The 22110-nt window shown below is 43.1% G+C and overlaps 1 protein-coding gene across 3 annotated transcripts in view; it reads right to left on the bottom strand.

Moving 5' to 3' along the window:
* The window catches only part of trappc9 (trafficking protein particle complex subunit 9), a 448582-nt gene that overhangs the window by 217465 nt on the left and 209007 nt on the right, over window positions 1-22110 (bottom strand). For all 3 annotated transcript variants that reach the window (XM_060915374.1, XM_060915376.1, XM_060915375.1), the window contains exon 15: window positions 21837-21989. In XM_060915374.1, coding sequence (XP_060771357.1) covers window positions 21837-21989 — 153 coding nt within the window. The remainder of the gene's footprint in view (window positions 1-21836; window positions 21990-22110) is intronic.

The following is a 22110-nucleotide window of genomic DNA, read 5'->3' as shown; positions in this document are numbered from 1 at the left end:
AGCCCTCATCTATTCATGAATATCGGTGGTGTCTCGGAGAACCTGCACTGCCAATTTCATCGTACTTAGACGGATTGGATGGAACGGATTTATTTTGATCAAATCACTGCCCGAGGAAGTGGCGTTCCAAATATTAACTGAAGACCTGCCTTGACGAGAGGACTGACTGATTGCAATTCAATTTGGACACCAAAAGAGCGTAGGGACACTCAGTGCAATAGACTCTGGCACTGTTTCACTGTTTACGCATTACCTTTGGGCGGCATGGTGGTGTAGTGGTTAGCACTGTCGCCTCACAGCAAGAAGGTTCTGGGTTCGAGCCCAGCAGCCACCAAGGGCCTTTCTGTGTGGAGTTTGCACATTCTCCCCATGTCTGCGTGGGTTTCCTCCGGATGCTCCGGTTTCCCCCACAGTCCAAAGACATGCAGTTAGGTTGATATGGGACGGCCTTGGGCTGGGGTGCCCTTGAGCAAAGCACCTAACTCCCAACTGCTCCCCAGGCGCTGTTAGCATGTGATGAATAAACTTCTTGTTCTTCTTTAGAATAAAAAGTCCAAAAAAAAAAATGGCAATATCAAATGCGATTCATTAAACGTTCATTCAAAAATTTTAATCAAAACCGAGTAGAGGATTGCATTTTCACTTTGCGTATTGGTTTATCAATTCCAAAAATGCATTTCCTTTTGAATGATGAGTCCAAACAGCTTACACTGTTGACGCAGTCCTTTCATAAATCACTTCCTCCGAGAAACTGAAATGTTTCCAAACATCTGACATTTTTCACGACTGATCTACTCAGACAGTTTGCAAGTGTCCGATATGGGCAAGAAAAGAAACAACTGGGTTTTTTAATCACTTCCCAATCATCAATATCATGAAAATCTTTTGCGAAGTGTTCGATTCGATGCTTGCATACAGAGCAATTTAATAGTTTCCCCAGTCAAAAATGTTGAGCTTTTCTCCTTCATCCCAAAACTGAAAGTGTCAGTGCATCTCTACAGTAATGGATACATGCTTCAGTTAATCCGTATCCATTAGGGATGCACCAGCACTTTGTTTGGACACACCTAATTCAATGGGTCGTCTTTATTTTTATTAATTAAAATAGTTCGTCAGTCTGTCTGCTCACCTACGACCCTCAGAAAAGAAGCGATTCTTGCCGCTCATCAATCTAGAGAGGGTCGTAAGGCCGTCTCCAAACGAGTTAAACTCCACCAGTCTACAGTGAGAAGGATTGTTTACGAATATGGAGCTTTCAAACCAGTTGCCAATCTTCCCAGAAATAGGCATCCCAGTAAAATTCACTTCAAGGTCAGACTGTGTAATGGTCAGAGGGATAAAGGGAAAAAAAAAAACTAAGAGCAACATCATGTGACCTTCAGGCCACTGTAAGCGCATGTGTGTTCATGACAACACAGTTAGAGAAGCACTGAACAACTACTGCTTTCATATACACTAACAGTCAAAAGTATGGGCACACCTTTAATTCAGTGGGGGTTTTTTTCTTCATTTTTATGAAAGTAAGACGGCCTTTTGATTTCATAAAACCGGTAAAATGTGGTGATTGTGACGCATGTTTATTTCTATAATATCTCAAAATATCAGGCCATTCTGTGGCTGGGAAGTTATTTCATTTGAGAGGATTAAAGCAAATAACGTGCATGAAATCGCTCGCTTCGTGCAGTCAAGCAGACAGAGGAAGTCCATGTGTGCATGCACAGGTTTACCTTTGAGCGTGCACTGACGGTTCCATCATTCTGTCGCTAAACGAACATCTGATCACACCGAGGTGCTCGCTGAGCGCCGATATTTATTAGTTTGGTCCTGCGTTTCCTTTCCTTCGCATAACACATAAGGCCTTTTCTTCTCGCTTTCTTTCCGTTACTGTAGTCGGTCTTTCATGTTTCATTTGCGCGCACACTCACGTCCTCCATTTTTCTCTCCTGTTTCAAATTTGTATCCCACAATGCCTTGCGCGAACAGGGAAAGCCCACCATGTGATGTGATGCATCTTGTATTGCGTCATGGTGAAGCAGGAAAGAATAGCAGAGAATTTAGGGTCACATGGCCCTAAATTCATTAATTGTTCTACAACCCAGATTCCAAAAAAGTTGGGACAAAGTACAAATTGTCAATAAAAACGGAATGCAATGATGTGGAAGTTTCAAAATTCCATATTTTATTCAGAATAGAACATAGATGACATATCAAATGTTTAAACTGAGAAAATGCATCATTTAAAGAGAAAAATTAGGTGATTTTAAATTTCATGACAATAACACATCTCAAAAAAGTTGGGACAAGGCCTTGTTTACCACTGTGAGACATCCCCTTTTCTCTTTACAACAGTCTGTAAACGTCTGGGGACTGAGGAGACGAGTTGCTCAAGTTTAGGGATAGGAATGTTAACCCATTCTTGTCTAATGTAGGATTCTAGTTGCTCAACTGTCTTAGGTCTTATGTAGTGGAAGTTCATTATGTCTGACTGTTTAAGTATTTTTAAGTGCGTTTCTTAGACAAGGGTTTTAAGATCGTTACCTTGTTGACAGTTTCAGCGTGAAACTTCCGTCTTCCTCAGAACTGTCCAGTTCTGAGGACGGAAGTTTCACGCTGAAACTGTCAACAAGGTAACGATCTTAAAATCCTTGTCTAAGAAATGAACTTAATGTCTTAGGTCTTTTTTGTCGTATCTTCCGTTTTATGATGCGCCAAATGTTTTCTATGGGTGAAAGATCTGGACTGCAGGCTGGCCAGTTCAGTACCCGGACCCTTCTTCTACGCAGCCATGATGCTGTAATTGATGCAGTACATGGTTTGGCATTGTCATGTTGGAAAATGCAAGGTCTTCCCTGAAAGAGACGTCATCTGGATGGGAGCATATGTTGCTCTAGAACCCGGATATACCTTTCAGCATTGATAGTGTCTTTCCAGATGTGTAAGCTGCCCATGCCACACGCACTAATGCAACCCCATACCATCAGAGATGCAGGCTTCTGAACTGAGCGCTGATAACAACTTGGGTCGTCCTTCTCCTCTTTGGTCCGAATGACACGGCGTCCCTGATTTCCATAAAGAACTTCAAATTTTGATTCGTCTGACCACAGAACAGTTTTCCACTTTGCCACAGTCCATTTTAAATGAGCCTCGGCCCAGAGAAGGCGTCTGCGCTTCTGGATCATGTTTAGATACGGCTTCTTCTTTGAACTATAGAGTTTTAGCTGGCAACGGCGGATGGCACGGTGAATTGTGTTCACAGATAATGTTCTCTGGAAATATTCCTGAGCCCATTTTGTGATTTCCAATACAGAAGCATGCCTGTATGTGATGCAGTGCCGTCTAAGGGCCCGAAGATCACGGGCACCCAGTATGGTTTTCCAGCCTTGACCCTTATGCACAGATTCTTCCAGATTCTCTGAATCTTTTAATGATATTATGCACTGTAGATGATGATATGTTCAAACTCTTTGCAATTTTACACTGTCGAACACCTTTCTGATATTGCTCCACTATTTGTCGGCGCAGAATTAGGGGGATTGGTGATCCTCTTCCCATCTTTACTTCTGAGAGCCGCTGCCACTCCAAGATGCTCTTTTTATACCCAGTCATGTTAATGACCTATTGCCAATTGACCTAATGAGTTGCAATTTGGTCCTCCAGCTGTTCCTTTTTTGTACCTTTAACTTTTCCAGCCTCTTATTGCCCCTGTCCCAACTTTGAGATGTGTTGCTGTCATGAAATTTCAAATGAGCCAATATTTGGCATGAAATTTCAAAATGTCTCACTTTCGACATTTGAAATGTTGTCTATGTTCTATTGTGAATACAATATCAGTTTTTGAGATTTGTAAATTATTGCATTCCGTTTTTATTTGCAATCTGTACTTTGTCCCAACTTTTTTGGAATCGCGGTTGTATTTTAAAAAAACTAATACAATTGGAAGTCTGTGATTCGAATTTAGTCGCTTTCCGTCCACTAAACAAAAATAACTGGGTGTCGGGGAAAATTTGTTTTATGACCTACACTTGAAAAATCTGAAAGGGAGTCTATCTTTAATTAAAGGTCACTTCATGTCTTAAAGTAATGATGGATGTCGTCTCTCTTTACTTAGTTATTCGGTTCTTTATGTAATATGGATAACTACAGTTGTGGTGTAGAATAGGGTTGTTTACTGTATTTTTATCATTTGCTGTTTGATCTAACGCTTTAAGAAGGTAAGAAACTCGTCCGCTAATTACCTTCTGACGAGGCAACCTGTTAATTGAAAAGCATTCCAGGTGACTACCTCATGAAGCTGGTTAACATAATGACAAATAGTGTGCAAAGCGCCATCAAGGTAAACGCTGGATATTTTGAAGAACCTAAAATATCAAACTTTTTTTTTTATTTGCCACATAATTCCAGATGTTATTTCAATGTAGAAAATACAGAAAAACCTACGAATGAGTAGAGTAGGGGTGTACAAATTTTTGACCAGTCCTGTATATTGATCGATTGTATTTTACGTCGATGAACTCAACATCCTCTGTTTAAGCTCCGACAGAAAGCTTTTAGACGTACTACCGCAAATGTTCCCCTCCTGGACAACAAGCACATAAAATCTTATCAACTGTGTGTTTTAAAAAACAAACAAAAAACAGAAAAGCGGAGGAGATGAAGAGAAATATCCACTCAAAGACGGGCAAAATTGAGAATATGAGGGAAGTTATGGACGGAAAAAAGGCAGAGTTGAGAAAGTAGTAAGAAACAGCAACGTAAAGGAGATAGAGTTGATAAAAACAGAGTTAGACAGTATACAGAGAGAGAGAGAGAGAGAGAGAGAGAGAGAGAGAGCACAGTGAGTGATGAGATCAGAAGTGAGTGGAGGGAACAGTGTGTATTAAAAACACACATAACTCTCAGAGAAGCAGAACAGATGAGCCCATTCGTTACACCATCACTCCTCCCATCTTCTTCCATCCCTCGCTCAAAACTGGCCCGCCGTTTGTTTTATTGCTGAGGCTCGTCTTTCTTTATAGTATTGCCAAAGCAATTACACATCTTGGTCTGTCTCTCAATATCTGTCCATCAGCTTCAGAAATAGAAAAATCCATTAAGAACCGGGGGAGCTCATCAGAAGAAAATGGTAAATAACACACACAGCAGCTGGAAGCTCCATTATGGTGTGCAGCTTCATGAAATACAGCACAGTGGACTACACACACCACTTTTACTTCTATAGGAGACCTCAGTAAACTTCGAACTGGAGTCTACAAAAGCCGGTCCAGCTGCACAAATGGAAAAGCAAACGTCAACACAAACTGTACACAAAACCATATAAAGAACATGCACAGCTGTCAACACACATGTACTGTGTGCACACAAACCTCGCACGCTCTACACGCTGATACACAGTGTACACAGGACACACACATTAATCCTGTGTGAAGAATCATCCCACCATTCAGAGGTCGACAAGCTCCTGCTCCCACCATTCAGAGGTCGACAAGCTCCTGCTCCCACCATTCAGAGGTCGAGAAGCTCCTGCTCCCACCATTCAGAGGTCGAGAAGCTCCTGCTCCCACCATTCAGAGGTCGAGAAGCTCCTGCTCCCACCATTCAGAGGTCGACAAGCTCCTGCTCCCACCATTCAGAGGTCGACAAGCTCCTGCTCCCACCATTCTGAGGTCGACAAGCTCCTGCTCCCACCATTCTGAGGTCGACAAGCTCCTGCTCCCACCATTCTGAGGTCGACAAGCTCCTGCTCCCACCATTCTGAGGTCGACAAGCTCCTGCTCCCACCATTCTGAGGTCGACAAGCTCCTGCTCCCACCATTCAGAGGTCGACAAGCTCCTGCTCCCACCATTCAGAGGTCGACAAGCTCCTGCTCCCACCATTCAGAGGTCTTCAAGCTCCTGCTCCCACCATTCAGAGGTCTTCAAGCTCCTGCTCCCACCATTCAGAGGTCTTCAAGCTCCTGCTCCCACCATTCTGAGGTCAACAAGCTCCTGCTCCCACCATTCTGAGGTCAACAAGCTCCTGCTCCCACCATTCTGAGGTCAACAAGCTCCTACTCCCACCATTCTGAGGTCTTCAAGCTCCTACTCCCACCATTCGGAGGTCTACAAGCTACTACTCCCACCATTTGGAGGTCTAGAAGCACCTACTGCCACCATTCGGAGGTCTAGAAGCACCTACTGCCACCATTCTGAGGTCTAGAAGCTCCTACTCCCAACATTCCCAAGTCTAACTTCTACTCCGACCACTGTGAGGTCTACAAAGTCCTCCTCCTCTGCTGAGATTTACAAGCTCCTACTCCTCACATCCCGATGTCTCTAAGCTCCAATTCCCAACATGCTGAGACCTGCAAGCTCCTACTCATCATATCCTGAGGTCTACACTTTCATAATCTCATCATTCTGAAGTCTACAAGCTCCTATTCCCACCATTCCGAGGCCGAGAAGTTCCTCCTCCAACCATTCTGTGGTCTACTAGCTCCTATTCCCATTATTCCGAGGTCGAAAGCTCCTGCTCTCATCATTCTGAAGTCTACAAGCTCTTACTGTCACCATTCTGATATCCACAAGTTCCTATTCCTGACGTCCTGAGGTCTGCACGGCCTTCACTCATCACGAGACTCACAAAATATTCTGGCACAAACAGAGAAACGCACAGGGTAAGGCAGGAGGAAAACAGTGTTTTGTGCGTGTTTGAGACTGGGCGTGATCCTCAAGATCACGGTGATGGAACGTGTGCTAACGGAGCAAATAAAAGCTTTCTTTGACTGTGTTCCCTCGAGTGCAGCTCTCACGGTTTCCCTGACCGCTCTCATTGGTTCCTTCACTGCTGCACACACAACACATACAGTACTTTCTAACATGATCTCACTCACACTCTGAGCTCTTCTCATCTGTACACACACTTTTCTCTATACACACACAGATGAACCCTCGACACACTCACTAAGTTCTGTGAGATAAAGGGGCTGCTGCTGTTGCTTTTGTTCTCATCTTTTAGAACAAATGAACGTAATTCTATCACCAGACAGTGCGTCACCCACTCTGCCGCTCGTCATTAGCAATGACCCAAGCTACATTCATCATTACCGTTTGCTGTGGTGTCACTGGTATGAGCCACTACAAACAGCAGCACGAAAACACTCAAGCAAAGGACGATGATGCGGCTCAAGGACAACATCGCTGTTGTCGAGGTTGTAATTTTATTTGGTTCTGAAACCTGCATTCGTTTTATACATTAAAGTAGACATTAAATCCGAGTTTCCTCTTGAAATGTGGATCAGCAGTGCACGCCAGCAAATATAAAAAAATAAATAAATGGGTTTATGGAAAAACAAACCTCAGATCAGAACACTACTCTCAAAGATAAAACCAGTTATCACTATACTATTCGAGAAAACACACACCCAACACCAGCATATTACTCGAGAATGTCCAAACCAAAGATCAGTCCAGCATGTGAGAAAATACACTTCAAGAAGATACAACCCCAAGATCACAAATGTATCCTCAACGATACTAATCAAGAAGGAACAGAATGTTCTTCTAGATCATTTCAAACAAAAATACACACCCACAATCAGAACAATCTTCGAAAAGATACAATCCCAAGATCAGAACAGGATCCGGGAACATATTAATCAGAATCAGAAACACTTTAATTGCCAGGTATGTGGACACACGAGGAATTTGACTCCGGTTCACTTAGCTCTCATAGTACAAAACAGATAAAGTGTATACACAAAAACAAACAAGCAAACAACAAAAATAGGTGCATAGTGCAAAGTAATCCAGGTAAGTCAAGTATGGAATAATTAAATAAATATAAAGTATACAGTGTGCACAGAATGACGGTATAAGTGTTCAGATATTTTACAAGTGATATTACTGATATATGAATCTGGATTTTAGCTGTTCATCACAGACAGCCTGAGGGAAGAAACTGTTCTTGTGTCTGGTTGTTTTTGCATACAGTGATCGATATCGCCTCCCTGAGGGGAGAAGATTAAACAGTTTGTGACCAGGGTGTGATGGGTCCGCAGAGGTGTTACCTGCCCGTTTCCTGACTCTAGACAAGTACAAGTCTTGGATGGAGGGCAGGTTGACACCAATAATTTTCTCTGCAGACCTTATTGTCCGTTGCAGTCTGTTCTTCTCCTGTTTGGTGACCGATCCAAACCAAACAGTGATGGAAGAGCAAAGAACAGACTGAATGATGGCAGAGTAGAATTGCGTCAGCAGCTCCTTAGGCAGGTTGAGCTTCCTGAGCTGGCGCAGAAAGTACAACCTTTGCTGAGCCTTTTTCATGATAGTGACTGTGTTTGTCTCCCACTTCAAGTCCTGAGAGATTGTGGAACCCAGAAACCTGAAGCTTTCAACGGCAGTCACAGTGTTGTTGGTGATGGGCAGCAGAGTGGGGGGGGGCTCCTCCTAAAGTCCACGGTCATCTCCACGGTTTTGAGCATGTTCGGCTCCAGATTGTTCTAACCGCACCACCAGACCAGCCGTTCAACCTCCCGTCTGTATGCAGACTCGTCACCGTCCCGGATGAGGCCGATGACCGTTGTGTCATCTGCAAATTTCAGGAGTTTAACAGACGGGTCTCTTGAGGTGCAGTTGTTGGTATAAAGGGAGAAGAGCAGTGGGGAGAGCACACACCCTTGGGGGGCGCCAGTGCTGACAGTCCGAGTGCTGGATATGATGCTCCCCATCCTCACCTGCTGCTTCCTGTCAGTCAGGAAGTTTGTAATCCACTGACAAGTGGAGGAGAGCACAGTGAGCTGGGTGAGCTTGGTGTGGAGGATGTCTGGAACAATGGTGTTGAATGCCGAACTGAAGTCCGCGAACAGAATCCTGGCGTACGTCCCTGCAGAGTCAAGGTGTTGCAGGATGTAGTGCAGTCCCATATTGACTGCATCATCCGCTGACCTGTTTGTCCGGTAGGCAAACTGCAGGGGGTCCAGCAGGGGGTCTGTGATGTCCTTCAGGTGTGACAACACCAGTCTCTCGAAGGACTTCATGACTACAGATGCGAGAGCTACAGGCCTGTAGTCATTCAGTCCTGTGATGGTGGTTTTCTTGGGAACCGGGATTATTGTGGAGCGTTTGAAGCATGAGGAGACTTCACACAGCTCCAGGGATCTACTGAAGATCTGGGTGAAGATGGGGGCCAGCTGATCAGCACAGACCTTCAGACAGGCGGGTGACACACCATCTGGGCCAGGTGCCTTCCTGATCTTCTGTCTGCGAAAAAGCTGACAAACATCCTCTTCACAGATCTTGAGTGCTGGTGTGGGGTCAGAGGCGAGAGGAGGCAGAATAGGAGGGGGTGTGAATGGGTCTTTAATGTCTTGGGGGGGCGGGGAGAAGGCTCTTCTAAAATCATTCAAACCAAAAAAAACACACCCGTGATCAGAACAAACCTTCAAAAATATACTGTACAAGCCCAAGATCAGGACATTATCCAAGAAGATACCAACTACAGAACAGAAGGCTCTTTCAGAACATTTACACTACAGTACTCGAGAACATAATGTGACCACTCGTCGAGAGGATACAACCCCAAGATCATGTCATTATCCAGGAAGATATTGTACAAACCAAAGAACAAGAACGCTCTTCTAGAACAGTGTATGACTACAGAAAATGCACACTCGTATCCAGAACGTTCTTCTAGAGCATGTACACCAAAGAACAGTGCTGTAATTCAGAAAACACAATAATCAGAACATTCTTCTACAACATGTAACCCATAGATCACAACCATATCCTAGAAGATACACACCAAATAACAATGCTCTTCTAGAACTTTCACACCAAATAACAGTGTGGTACATCGGAACTGTCTTCAAAAATATAACTGAGAGATCACAACCACATCCCAGAGGATACTAAGCAAAGAACAAAATGCTCCAGGAAAAAAATTTACAAGATCACCGTGGAACTCTAGAAAATACAAGCTCACAATCTGAACACTTTTCTAGAGGATACAACCCCAAGATCACATCATTATCCAGGAAGATGCGAACCAAAAATACAGAACGCTCTTCTAGAACAGTGTACTACGATAGAAAATGCAAACTAATATCCAGAACGCTCTTCTAGAGCATTTACACCAAACAACAATGTAGTGATTCAGAAAACACACAATAATTAGAACATTCTTCTACAACATGTAACCCACAGACCACAACCATATCCTAGAAGACAAACCAAATAACAGTGCAGTACATCGTCGCATTCTTCTGAAAGATATAACCCAGAGATCACAACCATATCCTAAAAGATATTAGCCAAAAGAACAGAATGCTCTTCTAGAGCTTATACACCAAATAACAGTGTAGTACATTATAACAGTCCTCTAAAAGACATAACCCATATAGTAGAGCAGGTTAAGCAAACCATCGTGAACTTTGTGATACAAGCATGAAATTTGGCATGACTGTTGCTTATAGGCCACTTTTTCAGAAAAAAGTGCTAGCCACGAAAAAAATTCAATATGGCGGACATTTTTCAAGATGGCCGCCAGACGCATCCTCGTTTCATGTTTTTGTTAAGAAAACACAGAGCAAATTGTTATATAAACATGAAATTTGGCAATAATGTTCTGTGTAGGTCATGTTATCAGTTAAAAGTGCTAGCCCTCCAGAAAATTCAATATGGCGGCCATTTTTCAAGATGGCCACCAGACGCGTACCCATTTTGTGGCTTTGTTAAAAAGCCACAGTGCATATTGTCATATGAACCTGACATTTGGCAATAATGTTTTGTGTAGGTCGTGTTTTCAGTTGAAAGTGCTAACAGACCAAAACATTCAATATGGCAGCCATTTTTCAAGATGGCTGCCAGACGCACATCCCCGTTGTGTGGTTGTGCTCATGTGTGCCCCTAAAATGGACTGCTATTGCCGGGATGGCAATGAGCTCTCATTGCTTACAAAATATCTCAAATGGCTTGCGAACCGCACAGCCTCTGACAGTCAAGTGTCCACCCTAGCCTTCCAGAGCCGGCAGGGGTGATTTTGCAGATAGAGGTGGTGCGAAAGGCGGGTATCTGGCGCCTCAAAACCAGTTGCTCTTGGCAGAAGAAACTGAGTAATGGCACTAACTGGAAGGGGATGAGGAAGACGAGTAATGGCACTTACTGGAACAGGACTATGAGGACGCCGAGTAATGGCACATCTTCTGGCAGTTCATAGGGCGTAAGAAGAGAGTGTATGTCGCTCACTACCAGGGCACACTGGTGGACAGACACTGCTGTGAAACTCAGCATGGGGTTCAATGTCAGCTAAACATTGAGTTAGTATCCCAAATGCAAGTGCTCGAAGGCTGGAATAGGGTGTACTCCACTGTGCAGTTGCCCTTGTGAGATTTTTAAGCAAGGAACAGTGACTGAACTTTGGGCCTAGCCATGCTGGCGATGGCAAAGTAATCCAAATTCAAATGGTCTACCAAACTTCACTTTGGACAGTGGTACATATCTATTCATAAATCAGAGCTGGCAAGCCATTTTTATGGTAGGGGGCATTGTCTACCTAAAACTGTGTAATTTGATGCTGGGGGAGGGGGGGTAGCAGCTCAGGGATAAAAGATAGATCTCAGCAATGGATATTTTTGTCGATGTCATAGATTTGACCAAGTTATTTTTCACTGTTGAGCATTAGCACTATTTTCGTTCACTTGTTTTTCTCTGAAAGGCCTATGAGCATGCTGGAAAATCATGTGACCAATTCATTTGGGACTATTTGATGGAAGGATCAATCAGCAAGAAACAACTCTTGGAGCTTAGGAAAGATATGGGAATTTTCCCAAAAAAGCATTGGAATGCAAGGGTTTCACAAGATGATCCACTGTGAAAAACAGGCTTTTCATCATGCCAGATTGGCTAATTGTGCAATCATTCTGTTTTTCTGCATGTAATTCAGTATTATAATGGCAACAAATCAAAAATGTTTTATTAAATTCATCTTTTGTACTTTGACACCAGAACAAGACCACTAACGGGGGATTTTTTGGCGACCAACTTGGAAAAAATGGCCGCCATATTGAATTTTTTTGGGGGCTAGCACTTTTAGCTGATAACATGACCTACACAGAACATTACTGCCAAATTTCATGTTCATATCATAATTTGCACTGTGTTTTTTTAGAGCAATTCCAGCGTTATGGACGTGACACTTGAACTCAAAATGGCAACAAATGACCCAGTGCATGTTTTATTGTCTCCCAGTATTTAAACAGGTGTTGCATATTTTAAGGCTGTACCATACTGGAGAAGTGATAGAACAAGAACAATTCCCATAGTACATCTAGGGCATGCCAGAAAACGCCAATAAAAGATGTGTTATGGATGTGACAGAAAAAGTATCACTTTTCTTGGGTGACTGTACATTTTTATCAAACTCTGTGAAATTGTAAACCTAATGTCGAAATGGAGAGATCCATTTGATAGAGGGGTCCAAGGTGAATATTAAAAAATCTTTGTTTAAAATATTTTGTATTTCATGCAGAGTTTCGGAAGGAAAAGTCAGCGTTATGGATGTGACGAAATTCCGTTATGGATGTGACGCGTCTGAAATAGACATGGCATATGTTTAGAAAATCAGCAATTTAACCACCATAACCCTTTGAAAAACTCTCTAAATATCAGCTAAAACTATCAAAGTTCTTAAATAATATTTAGGATGGCTATTGTTTTGCTGTTTTGTGGATTTTTGCATACATTTCTGTGGCTTGTGGCAATAATATAGAATTGTACATGATCAAAGTTGATTTTAGCTTGGGTTTTACATTATAAGAAAGAAAGACTGACATATTAAGGCGAAGGGAACAATTCTTGTGACAAATTGGTTCAACTTATTCACATCTGTAAAATACAGGCCTAGGTGATATCTCTGGGAGTGGTTTTGATGTATTACATGTTGCTTTATTTTTGCATGGTGAGGTTGACATTTACATGGAATTGCCCTTTAGCAAAACCACAAAACAGGGACACGTCTGGTGGCCATCTTGAAAAAATAGCCGCCATATTGAATTTTTTTTCGTGGCTAGCACTTTTTTCTGAAAAAGTGGCCTATCAGCAACCATCATGCCAAGTTTCATGCTTATATCACAAAGTGCACGATTTGGAGCAAAATCTGCCTTAACCTGCTCCACTATAGATCCCAACCATATCCCAGAGAATACGAAGCAAAGAACAGAACGCTCCTTTAAAAAATTTCCAACAAAGACCACCACAGTACTCTAGAAAATACAAGCGCATAATATGAACACTCTTTTAGAGGATACAAGCCCACAATCCTGTCATTATCCAGGAAGATACTAACCAAAGAACAGAAGGCTCTTCTAGAACAGTGTACTACTATAGAATAATATCCAGAACACTCTTCGAGAGCATTTACACCAAAGAACAGTGCAGTAATTCAGAAAACGCACAACAATAATCAGAACATTCTTCTACAACATGTAACCCATCGATCACAACCGTATCCTAGAGGATCCTAAGCAAAGAACAGAACTCTCCCGTATGACATTTACACCAAAGGTCAGTGAAGTATCTAGAAAATCAACACCAATATCCAGAATACTCTTGTAGCGGGTACAATCCCAAGATCAATACGGTATTCTAGAAGGTACGAAAGAACAGAACACTAAAATGGTATACTCTTGCCCCTAATCTAGATGATACAAATCCATTACATTACATTGCAGACATTTAGCAGACACTCTTATCCAGAACAACGTACCCAGACCAGCCTGGGGAGCAGCTGGGGGTTAGGTGCCTTGCTCAAGGGCACTTCAGCCATTCATGCTGGTCCAGGGAATTGAACCAGCCATGTTTTGGTCCGAAAGCTGCTTCTCGAACCAATAAAATCCAGATCATCATAAAGCCAAAGCGATGAAATTACTCTCGAAGAAAAAACTGATGTCAGTACAAACCTGAGATCAGCGTAGTACTCAAGACAAATATAATTTGCATAACAAATCAGAAATATATCAAGATCAATACAGACCAGAAAATGCAAACCTGAGATTAAAAAAAACCCCTCAATATAACAAATTAAGCATATAAAAATACAAGTTTAAATAACTGAATCTACAATTCACAGACCAAATGTAAAAACACTACTCGTGAAGATTTACTCCAAGATCGCTTAAGTGTTCCAGAAAATACAAACTAGAGATCAGATCACTGCTGTAGAATATTCCAACAGGAAGATCAGTATTGTATCAGTAAAGATACACCCTTAAGATCAACAAAACAGTATTCTAGAAGAGAACAGCAAGAGAACCAAAACACTACTGTGGCATATTCCATAGATCAGCGTTGTTCTCCAGAAAAATCAAAACCAAATTTTAGAACATTACACTCGAAGAACATTTTTCTAGTTTAAAAAAATAAACCCTACTGATTATTATAGCATTCCAGAAAACACAAAGATTCGAAAACTACACCAGATCTTGAATCCAAGTATTCAAGATCGGTACTGTTCACTCTTACAATAAACATGTTTTTAGAAGATTTAAAATCAAAAGGATGTACCCTCAGAAATAGAAAATAAATATGAGAATATTTCTCGGGGAAAGAAAGAAAAACCTTGTTTCCTGAAGATAAAACCATATATATATCACTCTAGAAAGAAAACTAGGAAATTTAAACCAAAGACCATATTACTCCAAAAAGCTTGGTATTCTAGAGCATTCATTCAAACCCATGGTCTGTATAGGACAACCCCACCCCCGATCAAAGACTCGGGATTCAAGTGCAGTCTTTTCTCAAAAACATTTGGGTGTAGGTCAAATCCTGAGTCACCCATAAGTCATGTTTATGAGTTATGCGCTATATATTACCATCTCCGGGGCGGCACGGCGGTGCAGTGGTTAGCGCTGTCGCCTCACAGCAAGAAGGTCCGGGTTCGAGCCCCGTGGCCGGCGAGGGCCTTTCTGTGCGGAGTTTGCATGTTCTCCCCGTGTCCACGTGGGTTTCCTCCGGGTGCTCCGGTTTCCCCCACAGTCCAAAGACATGCAGGCTAGGTTAACTGGTGACTCTAAATTGACCGTAGGTGTGAATGTGAGTGTGAATGGTTGTCTGTGTCTATGTGTCAGCCCTGTGATGACCTGGCGACTTGTCCAGGGTGTACCCCGCCTTTCGCCCGTAGTCAGCTGGGATAGGCTCCAGCTTGCCTGCGACCCTGTAGAAGGATAAAGCGGCTAGAGATAATGAGATGAGATGAGATATTACCATCTCCGATATAATTAGTACTAGGGACGCGTACCTAAACCCACGTTCAGGTCCGGATTCGAATCCAGAGGTTTAGGTTCAGGTCCGGACCTGAACCCATGACATATTTGAATAATGTTATAACAGCATAACGCGAGCAACTTGGCAAATGTCTTGCAATGTTAGAAGCACCTCCAGCAGTGTGGATAACGCTCTCGCAAAGTTTACACTTTGCCTGGTTCTGTGGGAGTTTTGTTACATGGTCCCATACCCTGCTGCTAGTACGCCACGGCATTGTGTAAACCAGGGAGGTCAAACAAGCATGACCCCGTCTGCTGCCGAAAAAACACAAAAAGACCTCTAAATGTCCAATATGGCGCCCACTGGCAGCCACGCGGTGTTTAGCCAATCACATCGCTAGCTTCCTTTGACGTCATCCAAATCTCGCGAGCAGTTGCGACAACTTGCGAGACTTCGGGAATTCAACAATGGCCGCCATATACAGCGATGCATGAGAACGTTTTCGTCTTTTTCCAGCGCAAATTTCACGATCTATGGAAGGTTTAAGATGGTCTAGAACGAAAAGGATATATGTGAGTGCTAGATTTTTTTTACAAGTCCAGTACCGAATCACTGGGGTTTCGGTTTTTTTGGACCTGAACCGAAACGTTTTTACAAGTCCAGCGTACCGGTACGCATCCCTGACTAGTACTGTATTATGCTCAACTGGTGGTTAATGATGAACGAAGGACAGGATCGAGAAGAATGATCACACGCTGCTAAAAATGGATAACGCCCAGAAGTGCGAGTTTGATCTTCCTGTCTTGACCAGCATTAATCGTATGACTTTCGGATTCTCTGCTCATCACTAATCAGCTTTAAACCCGAGAGACTGTGCTCACCAAAGCAGGAAGCTCTTTTAAGCTGGAACAAACCCTGCGTGGCTCATAAGTGCACTTCCATACTGCAGGAGTAAATAAAATGATCAAAGTAACAAAACTGTATGACTTACAACATGCATAATGCATGGATCAGGCCTCCCGTAAGAGCGTGATGCACAATAATCTAATATCACTCAGTGGGATCTGACACAAATACAGATCAGAGGCACGCAGAGTTATTCAGCCGCAGTCTCTATGACGTCTGCTGTCGAGGGCATTGGGTTTATTAGCCTGTTAAAGAATGATATCATCAGAGCCGAAGCTATTTCTAGCATACAAGGAAAGGATCAATGAGAAAGGAGAAAAAAAAAAAAAAGTCATCGCACTGTCCTGCTGCACAATCAGCTTTATCCCTTAAACTCTGTACAGGTCAGAACTTAAGGCACCGTTTCAAACGTCTAATTACAGAACTGAAACACGATAAATTACTCTTCCAACACGTGAAATAATGTTGAAAGTCATCTTTATACATACACAGTCAGTCTCTTGCAAAAGTATTCATCCCCCTTAGTGCTTGTCCGGTTTTGTCGCATTACAAGCTGGAATTAAAATGGATTTTTGGAGGGTTAGAATCATTTGATTTACCACTTTAAAGGTGCACGTTGTTGTTTGATTGTGTCACAAACAATAATTAAATCTGGAGTGGGCATAGGTTCACCTATTCACCCCCCCAAAAGTCAATACTTTTGTCGAGCCACCTTTTGCTGCAATTACAGCTGCAAGTCTCTTGGAGTATGTCTCGATTAGCTTAGCACATCTGGCCACTGGGATTTTTGCCCATTCCTCAAGGCAAAACTGCTCCAACTCCTTCAAGTTAGATGGGTTGCGTTGGTGTACAGCAATCTTCAAATTATGCCACAGATTCTCAATTGGATTGAGGTCTGGGCTTTGACAAGGCCATTTAAATGTTTGGCTTTAAACCACTCCAGTGCAGCTTTAGCAGTATGTTTAGGGTCATTGTCCTGCTGGAACGTGAACCTTCGTCCCAGTCTCAAACCTCTGGCTGACTCAAACAGGTTTTCCTCCAGAATTGCCCTGTATTTAGTGCCATCCATCTTTCCTTCAGTCCTGACCAGCTTTCCTGTCCCTGCAGATGAAAAACATCCCCACGGCATGATGCTGCCACCACCATGCCTTATTGTAGGGATGGTGTTCTCAGGGTGTTGGGTTTGTGCCACACATGGCATTTCCCATGATGGCCAAAAAGATCAATTTTAGTCTCATTTGACCAGAGAATCTTCTTCCATGTGTTTGGGGAGTCTGCCATATGCTGTTGGGCAAACTTCAAACGTGATTTCTTAAGCAATTACTTTTTTCTGGCCACTCTTCCATAAAGCCCCGCCCACTCTGTGGAGTGTACGGCTTAAAGTGGTCCTATGGACAGATACTCCCATCTCCGCTGTGGCTCTTTGCATCTCCTTCAGTGTTATCTTTGGTGTCTTTGTTGCATCTCTGATTAATGCCCTCCTTGCCCGGTCTGTGAGTTTTGGTGGGCGGCCTTCTCTTGTCAGGTTTGTAGTGGTGCTATACTCTTTCCATTTTGCTATAATGGCCTCTGTGGGATATTCAAAGTTTGGGATATTATTTATAACCCAACCCTGATCTATACTTCTCCACAATTTTGTCTCTGACCTGTTTGGAGGCTCCTTGGTTTTCATGTTGCTTGCTTAGTAGTGTTGCAGAGTCAGGGTCCTTCCAGAACAGGTTGATTTATACAGACATCATGTGACACTTTCAGATCCACATGTGTGCAATCAACTAATGATGTGACTTATGAAGTGAATTGGTTGGAACAGCTCTTATTTAGGGGTTTCATACGAAAGGGGGTGAATACCTATGCACACCCCAGATTTCTATGACTCGACTTCCCCGAAATCAAGTCGTACATGAGCTGATAGCTGATGAGGCGCGTAGCTCCGAGTTGTCTATAAGCCATGTACGACGAGATTGAGTGGAATAACTGTTTTATTCTATCCACAGTCACCGGATTTTGAGAAAAACAGGCATTTTTATTTTTCGCAAATTCAATAAGTCATAAAAACTTTACACAAAACGTCTGACAAAATCATTTCCGCTTAGAATGTAAACAAACCGGCGAAATGACGGTCACAATTTGTGAAAAATGCGATAATTCTTTACGTTCTTACCATCAAATATTTTTATTCCATATTTTGTTGCTTTTTTTGTATTTTGGGGGGTTTTGTTCTCGAGTAGAGTTTTTATTTCGTCCTCGGTTAGTTCAGCAACACACTCCGCCATTTTTTTCTCTACTCACGGTATATAAGCTGATTGGCTACTCTACTACTAGGCTATCAGAGCATGCAATTGCTCATATCCAGTGAATGTGGATAGAATAATTCATGTTATTCTGAGCTCTCAAAAGTGTTTAATAAATTACTCCACTGTTTGTCATCAGACGTCATCCCACATACGGGGCAGACTTTTAGAGCTCCACTTCCACCTGTGCCTTGTTACTTGACTTGCTTTATGCGGCTAATAAACTTTATTCCCAGTCCTCTGTTGGTTTTCAGTGCTGCGTATTATGTGTTATATATTTCAGCTCTGAGCCATGGATTCCAGTGTGTACTCCTGTTCCTCGCATTAGAGAGACTTAGAGCATATACTTAACTCAAGGGCGTGGATCTAACTTAAAGACTGGGTTTACAGCTTCCAAAGTGTGCATGTGTCTTCTCAATATTAATAGGAGAGTGCATCTCTAATGTTCTGGAAAAGGGGTCTTCAATCTTATCCAGAAAGGGCTGCAGGTTTCGTGTGGTTACAGCCAAACTGGAAATACACTTGATAGTTGGTTCCAGATCAGGATTAACTGATTAACCGAGTGAAATCAGGTATGGCTTGGTCTGCTTGGTTGGAATGAAAGCCTGAAGCCACACTGTCCCTTTCTGGATAAGACTGAAGACTCCTGTTTGAGAATGAGCATTCAAGTTTCAGATTGTTTATCCAGTTTGTAGATTATTCTCAGAGGAGCGTATTTGTTTGCTCGAGTTGAGGGTCCGCCTTCTTGATTGTGCGTCCAGCCTCTAGACTGTGCTCCTGGAACAGTCTGTGGGATAGGCATGTGTGCGCACACACTCTAGAATGTGTACCTAGCTTCCAGGTCAGATTGTCCAATGAGAGTGCATCTGGAACACTCCAAAGTGACCAAGTTTCTGGATTCTCAAGAGTTCCAGGAAAGTGTATTTAGATTGCTCGAGAGAAGTTTCTGGCTTCTAGATTGTGTTCTTGGCTTCCTGATTCTTGATCTCGTCATCTCTGGGTGCTCGTGTTGTGACCAGCTGGTTTTTGGCACAGTGTTCTTCATCAACTTTACTGCGTTTTATAATTTTAAAGTCAGCATTTCATGTTCTTTCATGTCCCCTCTTTTAACGTCACTGAACACACTGCTGCGGAGTTGAACTGCAAATATTTCTATTACTTTATCAATTTTCAGCTCCATGAGCCATGGATGTACGAAAAACCGTTTTGGATTTCTTCCAACCTTTGGCTGGGGAAACTAAGGACAATCTTGGTTACTCGAGGGACTCCCTATTAAACCCCTGAAGCCTGGAAACTGACCTGATGAATAATATATGGAATATTCCGGCAGAGTTACTCTCCCAAACTCCAAATAACAAGCAAGGTGACATGCATTGGAGGGGACAAACCCAGAAATGGGATCGGGACAAACACTGATCGCTGTCCTCTGTCATCCTCAACAAATATCCACTCCTGAGAAATCACAGAGATGAACATCAATCAAATGTCAGCTACATGCCTGAATATAGAAACACCTCCATCCTCCATGGCGTTCAGTGAAACATGGCTTTACAAGCGCATCGATGATTACGCAGGATGATCCTTTTTGATGGCTTTGGCATCCCATTAAGACTCTGAGACAAAGTCCTGATAAATTGAGATGGAGTTTGTTTTTATATCAGTTCCATAGCCATAATTCATGAGAGTCTGTGGAATACTGACAGAGCTCCTGGCTGTCACTTCATCCTCTTTATCCACCAAGAGAGTTTCCCCAAGTTTATCCATCCATCCATCCATCCATCCATCCATCCATCCATCTTTTACCGTTTATCTGGATCCGGGTCGCGGGGGTAGCAGCCTAAGCAGAGCAGCCCAGACTTCCCTCTTCCCGGCCACCTCGACCAGCTCTTCCGTGGGAATACTGAGGCGTTCCCAGGCCAGCCGAGAGATGTAATCTCCCAGCATGTCCTGGGTCTGCCCTGGGGGTCTCCTCCTGGTGGGGCATGCCCAGAAAACCTCCATTGGGAGGCGTCCAGGGGGCATCCTAACAAGGTGCCCAAACCACCTCAACTGACTCCTTTCGATGTGGAGGAGCAGCGGTTCTACTCCAAGTCTCTCCCGAATGACCAAGCTTCTCACCCTGTCTCTAAGGGAGAGCCCAGCCACCCTGCGGAGAAAACTCATTTCTACCGCTTGTATCCGTGATCTCATTCTTTCGGTCACTACCCATAGCTCATGACCATAGATGAGAGTGGGAACGTAGATGGACCAATAAATTGAGAGCTTTGCCTTTTGGCTCAGCTCTCTCTTTACCACAACAGACCGGTTTAGTGTCCGCATCACTGCTGACGCTGCCCGATCCATCTGTCCAACTCCTGCTCCCCCTCACTCGTGAACAAAACCCTGAAATACTTAAACTCCTCCACTTTAGGTCGCAACTCCCCCTTGACCCGGAGTAGGCACCCCCACTCATTTCCAGCTGAGTGCCATGGCCACGGACTTGAAGGTGCTGATCCTCATCCCAGCCGCTTCGTACTCTGCTGCAAACCGTTTATATATAACGTTTTTTATTCTCGTTTACACCATCCCAAAGCCAAGGCGAACACCACCTCCAAACACCTCATGAACACTGTAAATCAACCAGAATTGATTTCACCCGACTCCCCCAAATTTCTTTTGGGATATTTTAACCACTATGAAAATTCCATGTAAAAACCACTGAAACGATTCCAGAAATTCATCACACGTGCTGACAGGGCTCTCGACAAGTGGTATGGTTCTGTTCCAGGGGCCGACAAATATCTGCCCCTCCCTCCTCTTGGGACTGCTGATCTTCAACCCATTCTACTTGCTCCAGAATACAAACCAGTTCTCCAGAGAGCAGAGAAAGTGCTCAAGTCTATAAACCTGGTTTGAATACACAGCTGGGATGCGTTTTAAAACCAGAGCTTACACTAAATGAACAGGTTAGCACTGTCTCGTCCTCAAACTGTTCCAAAACCATTCTCAACAAAACAAAAAAAAAGAATACACAGGTCCTGTTTGTGCATTTTTACTACACCTGCCTTCAGAATCGCCCTTGGAGATAAATACATCAGAAACGTATTTTAATTGGATTGAATCATCTTGCTTCTGGAATGTGTGCCTGGCTAACAGGATGTGTTCCTGGTTTCTTGTGTGTTCACTTCATTTTGTGGATTGTGTCCTGGGTTTCTGTGTTGTGTGAGGAGAGTTCATCGAGATAACTGTCTGGCTTCTCAACTGTATTCTAGGCCCTAGACTGCGCTTGGAGAATGGATCGAGAATGCTTTACATAAGTGTACAGCTTCTAGATTGCATTCCTGGCTTCAAGATTGTGTTTTTGGCTTTTCATTTTTTGTGCCTGGCTTCTAGAATGTTGTCTGTCGTGTGTGTGTGTGTACTGACCATCATTGAGGTCCTGGAGCAGGTTCTCCTGACCAGAGAAGTCCAGCCTGACTTGGATGTTGACGGTAACCGTGATGGCTTGACCTGGCTTCAGAGGGAGACGAGAGACAGCGTCCTCCATGTCCCAGCTCACAAACTCCCCAAACAACTTTTCTACACACACACACACACACACGGAGAGAGAACACAGCATTGAGAACAGAACAGGATTTCACTAAAATTGCAGACGCAAATAGTTTGACAGTTTCAGCTTAAAAAATAAATAAATAAAAAG

The sequence above is a fragment of the Neoarius graeffei genome, chromosome 2, assembly GCF_027579695.1.
Source record: "Neoarius graeffei isolate fNeoGra1 chromosome 2, fNeoGra1.pri, whole genome shotgun sequence".
Classification (NCBI taxonomy): Eukaryota; Metazoa; Chordata; class Actinopteri; order Siluriformes; family Ariidae; genus Neoarius; species Neoarius graeffei.
Note: the sequence above shows the minus strand (reverse complement) of the source record. Positions and strands in the feature narration are given on the sequence as shown.